The sequence below is a fragment of the Mus pahari genome, chromosome 11 (genome assembly GCF_900095145.1).
Source record: "Mus pahari chromosome 11, PAHARI_EIJ_v1.1, whole genome shotgun sequence".
In the NCBI taxonomy this organism is placed as follows: domain Eukaryota; kingdom Metazoa; phylum Chordata; class Mammalia; order Rodentia; family Muridae; genus Mus; species Mus pahari.
In genome coordinates this window covers 30,024,582-30,030,581 of record NC_034600.1, presented here as the reverse complement: position 1 = coordinate 30,030,581, position 6,000 = coordinate 30,024,582, and the positions used below count along the sequence as shown (strand labels likewise).

Genomic DNA, 6,000 nt, shown 5'->3' with positions numbered 1-6,000 from the left:
ATCATTGCAACTGGCTTGAAGAGTGCCTACCTCTCCCATTTTAAAACATTTTCAGCTTGAAGTTACAGTACCTCTCTCATGGTGGCTGTATAAGGAGAGAGGAGCTTATTATTTCCAAGCTCTGGGAACTCGCTTTATAGAAGAACCATACCTAGAGAAGTAAACCTCATTTTCTAAATCATTTCACTTGGTTTATATGGTAGTTTCGTGCTACATCAGCACATTTCAGAAGCCCCCTCGCCGTCCGCCCACATCCTTCTGCCCTGTGCCTGGGGAGCTGTAACCGTTCGACTGTGGGACGAGCGGCCTGGTGGGTGTCGCCGGGCTCTGGGCTCCGCAGTCCCCCGGGAGAACACGAGTGCACTCCGGGCACGCACGTCACCTGCCGCCGGAAGGGCCCTGCATCGGGGCGTTCACACTCACGGGCTGGGCAACGGAGGCCGCGACTGAGCCCTAAGCTGGCTTGTGGGGGCTGCAGCAGGCGCGAGAGGGTGTGAGGCGGGCACAGGGCCGACGCCTCGACCCCGGGGACCCCGCTTGGGGCAAAACCGCTGCTGCGCGCCGCCCTCCCGCCCGCTCGACGCTGGCCAGCAGGCCCAGGCCGCAGTTTTCCCAGCCCCGTCGCCGTTGCCAAGGCGACCGCCGCCGAAGATTCCCGCGCCGGGCTCCGCCCCCCGGCCAATCGGACCGGCGCTCGCCCGAGCCCGGATTCTCTTTGTTCCGCAGCCATTTCAGGCCCCGGACGGGAGGCAGCGCCGCTTCGGCAGAAAGGCCCGAGCGCCGGAGGCCTCTGGGATGGTGTGGGACCGGGTAGGTTGGCGTGAGGGTGCGTGGCCGGGGCGGAGGCGGGGGTGGGAAGCGGCCGAGCGAGCTCCGACCGGCCGCCGCGCCGAGGGGACCGCGCTCCGCTGTCCGCCCTCCCGGACCCGGCCTGGCCGTTTGGAGCCCGCCGGCGACGGCGCGGTTCTAAGCCCAACAGCTGCCGTCCCGGGCGCCCTGCGGGTCCCGGACGGGGCAGGCGGCGCCCCGGACACCGGAGGTCGGTCCTGGGGATGGCGGGAGGCTGGCGGGCCGAGTCGCTGCGGTGCCGGTCAGGCCGCAGGGTGCGAGGGCCCGAGGTCGCCGGTCTTTGTCCCCGAGCCTCGCACACTCCGGTTTCTGCTGCCAGCTGATCCGTCTCCCCCGAGGGCCTGCTGGCCTCGCGACCTGGGAACATGATTTTAATGTTTGTGACTACGGGTTTTGCTTAGGTTTGTGGGGTTTTGCACGTCTGCCTCTGTCCGCCCACGCCACGGGGAACGGCCGCGGAGGAACAGACCCGCCACCACAATCAAACTGGTTTTAGAAAGGCTTTTCTTCCTCTTAGAAATGATCTCGCGGTGTTTAATTTTTTTTTTTTAAATCACGTGGGGTTTGCAGGGATTGTTTACAGTTTCACTTTGTTATGCCACTCGCGAATCAGCTGCTGTAACTGTAGAAATGAAGTTGGAGGCTGTCCACTAGTTGGGGGGATTGTATTAAGAAGCTTAATATGTCCTGCTCAAAAAACAGTGATGGCTTCAATGAGGTACGTAAGCAGTGCCTTTCCCCCAAAGAGAAGACACGTCTTAAATGCAAAATATTCGGTGAAAGCAGTATTTGGACCTGACCTGTCTGTCTGCAATGTGCACGCTCAGATTGTTTAGGATACTAAAAGTACCTGCTGGGTTTTGAGTCTCCCTATCGAAACTTTCACTTAAGTGTGGTGAGAAAGTGTACCTAATGAAGTAAGTAGTGGATGGTTTGTAGTTGGTGAGAAGAGATGCTTTTTACTGCCCTGCGTCCCAGTTCTAGAGAATGGCTGGTCTATGTGGAAATTTGCAAGTGCAAAGGAAAAATACTACTTTAGAGGTAGCCGACTTCTTTTACAATCCTTGACAGTTGCAGTGTGTGGGTGAATAGTGGTTTGGTAATTCAGCTTTTACTTGAGTTCGTGTACGCCTACTGTACTGTGTTTCCTCTTCTCTTTCTGAAGAGGGCCTCGGCCTTCCATCAACTTTGTGCATTTCCATCCTGCCCTGGCCAGAAATTACTGAATTCCTCCCACTGAAAGACCTATAGAAAATATTTTTGTATTTCTCCCTCCATTCCTAAAAGCCTTTTTTTTTTTTTTTGCCATTATAAAATATGAACAGAATTTTATCTAAAAAAAAAAAAAATTATCCTAGCTGTGACTAGTTTCAGTATCAATAATTGTTATAGTCATTGTTTTCATGACTATTTTTTTTACTTATGTTAAAGTGATTGTGTGTGTTGTTTTCTTAAATTGTGTTGAAATGTGAGCATGCTGTATTTAGAGGAATTTCTTGTCCTTGTTAACCATATTGGCAAGCTTTTTTTTTTTTTTTTTTTTTTTTTTAGGAAAGGAAATCAGGTTCTAAGGAAGCCAAGTCAAGTTCCACATGCAGTAAATGTAACCACAATAAATGGAAGAGAGGAAGGTGACAGCATGGGGACTACCTTTCTTTGCCAGATATACTGTCATCCCTGGGGAGGCAGAGGCAGGCAGATCTCTGAGTACCAGGACAGCCAGGGCTACACTGAGAAACCCTGTCTCCAAAACCAAACAAACAAACCAGGAAAGAAAGAAAAGAATGTGGTATAAGATGCTAAAGATTTGGCCCTCTTCCCACTTCCCCACCCTTCCCCCCAAATGCTTCCATGCAAAGATTGAGAGAGCCGAGCTAGAGTGTAACTGGTGATGTTCTCAAAATCATGGAGGACAGTGCCCCCTTCCAAAAGGAAGGGTTGGAGTGAAATGTCTCACAGATGAGGTCCTGCTTGGCTAGTGTTCGCAAGGCTCTAGCAGGTTAGGAGTGTACTCACTGTTGACGGAGGTTTGTGAGAGTGGGTGGACTGTGGTTAGGCAGGTAGAGGTTAGGAAGGGAGGTTCTCAAAGCATCTATCCTAGGTACTGTTCTTAGAAAGAAGTACTGTAGTTGGTGTGATGAGTAAGAATATTAGCTTTCAAGCATCTCCATGCTCAGATGAACTATTAAAACAAGAAATGAGGATGGAGACTTGTCTTCAGAAAAAAAATTGGGGGGGGGGGGCGGATTTCAAGACAGGGTGGAACTCGCTCTGTAGACCAGGCTGGCCTTGAACTCAGAGATCCGCCTGCCTCTTCCTCCCAAGTGCTGGGATTAAAGGTGTGTGCCACCACTGCCTGGATTTTATTTTATTTATTTATTTATTTATTTAGAGACAAGGGCTCACTGTATAGCTTTGGTTGGCCTGGCACTCACTTTGTGGGCCAGGCTGAACACAAACCCATGAAGAACCACTGCCCCCCCCCCAGACCCTCAGTGCTGGGATTAAACACATTCCACATGTTCTGCCTTCAAATTTTTCCGAGATAAAATCCATACAAGAATGGTGGCCACATCTTATTTCTAAAGGCAGTCAGTGACAGTGGAACTATTCAAACTCAGTACTGAAAGTTGACAGGTGGCTCTTGGTATGAGGAGGTGGCCTATAATGACTTAGGTTATGATACAAGGTAGGCTTGTCCTGTGTGTGGATGGGCAGTCAAAGACAGGCCCTTTGTAATTGTCAGTGTAACGTGAAACAAGTTACATGGTCTCCGTTGATGGTGTTCTGAGAACTCAGTTCACATAGGAAGCTCTCAGAACCTGGCCCACACGGAGTCGGTGCTCCACAAATCACTAATGTTCTCATCATCATCATTTTCAGTGTTTTTTTAAAACTATGAGAAATAAACTTAAAATTGCCAATTTCAGAATGGTACAGTAATTTCTATAAGCCCTCCAGTGTATTTTCTTCAAATGTGTATATTTACACAGTTGAGATTTTATTGCATAAGTAATTTTCTGCTTTTTTAAAAATAAAGACATATTATAAGCATTTTCTTAAGCTATGTAGTGATATTGTTTGTTTTTTATATATGTGTAATGTTTGTGTGAATTTCTCATAAAGAGTTTTTAATTTTTTTTTTTGCATTTATTTATTTATCTATTTATTTATTACATGTAAGTACACTGTAGCTGTCTTCAGACACTCCAGAAGAGGGTGCCAGATCTTGTTATGGATGGTTGTGAGCCACCATGTGGTTGCTGGGACTTGAACTCAGGACCTTCAGAAGAGCAGTCGGGTACTCTTACCTGCTGAGCCATCTCACCAGCCCTTAATTGTTTTTTTGTAGTTACATAAGTACTGCACGGAACATAAGACAATTAACTGCATTTTAGATATTTCATTAAGATGCTAGGTATCATTCAAATTTCTGAATTCATATAGTCAGGCTGCTTTTGCTTAAGGCAAGTGTGATGGTTTGTATATGCTCTGACCAGGGAGTGGCACTGTTAGAGGGTGTGCCCCTGTTGGAGTACTTGTGGCTTATTGGAGTAGGTATGTCACTGTGGGCATGGGCTTTATCCTAGCTTCCTGAAAGTCAGTATCACGGAGATGAAATCTTCTGGGAAGTGTTTTCTGTGAGCACAAAGAAGCTGTGTTCTGGATATAGCCAAGGTTATACCTCATGCTGCAGCTGTACTTAGTAATGTATAAGAGTCACTCAGGTGGTACTGGTTTGACGCTTGGCTTTGTGAGAGGCCACGGAAGGCCATGGGTGAAGGTGCAGCCTTGGTTTCAGTTAATGACACAGGACTGAAGGATTTGAGGCTTGGTACCATGAAGAGAGCCTATGAGAGGCGATTGGTGAGGCCTAGTTGGAGCAGAAGACTCCAGAGTATTGGGGATGTTCTTGGCTCATCACCACCACCAGCAGCAGTGGAGTGGATCCACCTGAGCTTAGACCACCTGAGCTTAGAGGGCTACAGAGGGCAGAGCTGGAGAAGTGATGCCAGCCCTTTGGAGGAGCCCAGAGGATCATGTGTGGATCCCAGACATTGAAACAAGAAGCTGTGAAGCTGAAGTTGACTTGGAGACTCCGAGATGTTAAAGATGCCACAGCCATGGGATACATGGTGAGGAAAGCTGCTAACTGGGAGTGGGACCAGCCTGGGAGAAAGAACTTTATTGCAGTCAACAAAGATGAAAAAGGAGTTGGAGATCTGAAGACTGCTTTGACATCAGCCATGGAGATACAGAGTATGGGGTTTGCCTGGCTGGTTTTCTGTCTTGCTTTGGGATTACAGTTAAGTGATTGGGTGAATCTCAGAAGAGACTTTGAAGTTAGGACTTTTAACATTGTTGAGACCACTACAGACTATGGGGACTTTTGAAGTTGGACTAAATGTACTTTTTAATTATGCTATGGCTAGATATGGCCCCCATAGACTCATGTGGTAAATAAGAATAAGTCTATGGGGGCCAGGGAGTGGAATGTGATGGTTTGTATATGCTTGGCTCAGGGAGTGGCACTATTAGAGGGTGTGTCCCTGTTGGAATAGTTGTGGCCTATTGGAGTACGTGTGTCACTGTGGGCATGGGCTTAAGACCCTCATCCTAGCTGCCTGGAAGTCAGTATTTTGTTAGCAGCCTTCAGATGAATATATAGAACTCTCAGTTCCTATACCATGTCTGCCTGGATGCTGCTGAGTTCCTGCCTTGATAATACTGGACTGAACCTCTGAACCTGTAAGACAGCCCCAATTAAATGTTTATCCTTATAAGACTTGCCTTGGTCATGGTGCCTGTTTACAACAGTAAAACCCTGACTAAGACTGCAGGCTTAATTTTCATGGTGGTGGTTTGAAACAGGGCCCCTCTATGTAGCCCTGGCCATACAGGAAGGCCAGGCTAGCTTCAATCTCACCGAGGCCTGCCTGCCTCTGCCTTCTGAGTGCTAGGATTAGTGTTGTGGACCACTATGCTCTGCTCTTGGTGGTGGTTTGATTCATATTGCTGTTACTGTCTGTGTGAGTAGTGTTAGAGATTGAACTCATGACCTCATGCAGGCTACATGTTGAGGATGGACTAAGTTATGAACGCTGGCCTTGAACTCACTCTAGTCCAGGCAACCTTTAAACTCAATCCCTC

General features: G+C 48.1%; 1 protein-coding gene across 2 annotated transcripts in view; it reads left to right on the top strand.

Moving 5' to 3' along the window:
• Positions 1 to 673: 673 nt before the first annotated feature.
• The window catches only part of Tnpo1 (transportin 1), an 86,564-nt gene continuing 81,237 nt past the window's right edge, over positions 674 to 6,000 (top strand). The window contains exon 1 of one of the 2 annotated variants that reach the window (XM_021208580.2): positions 674 to 810. In XM_021208580.2, the coding sequence (XP_021064239.1) occupies positions 796 to 810 (15 nt within the window). In that variant the 5' untranslated portion in view covers positions 674 to 795. Of the gene's footprint in view, positions 811 to 1,088; positions 1,568 to 6,000 lie in introns of those variants that run through there. The other variant, XM_029544082.1, reaches the window with a different exon arrangement.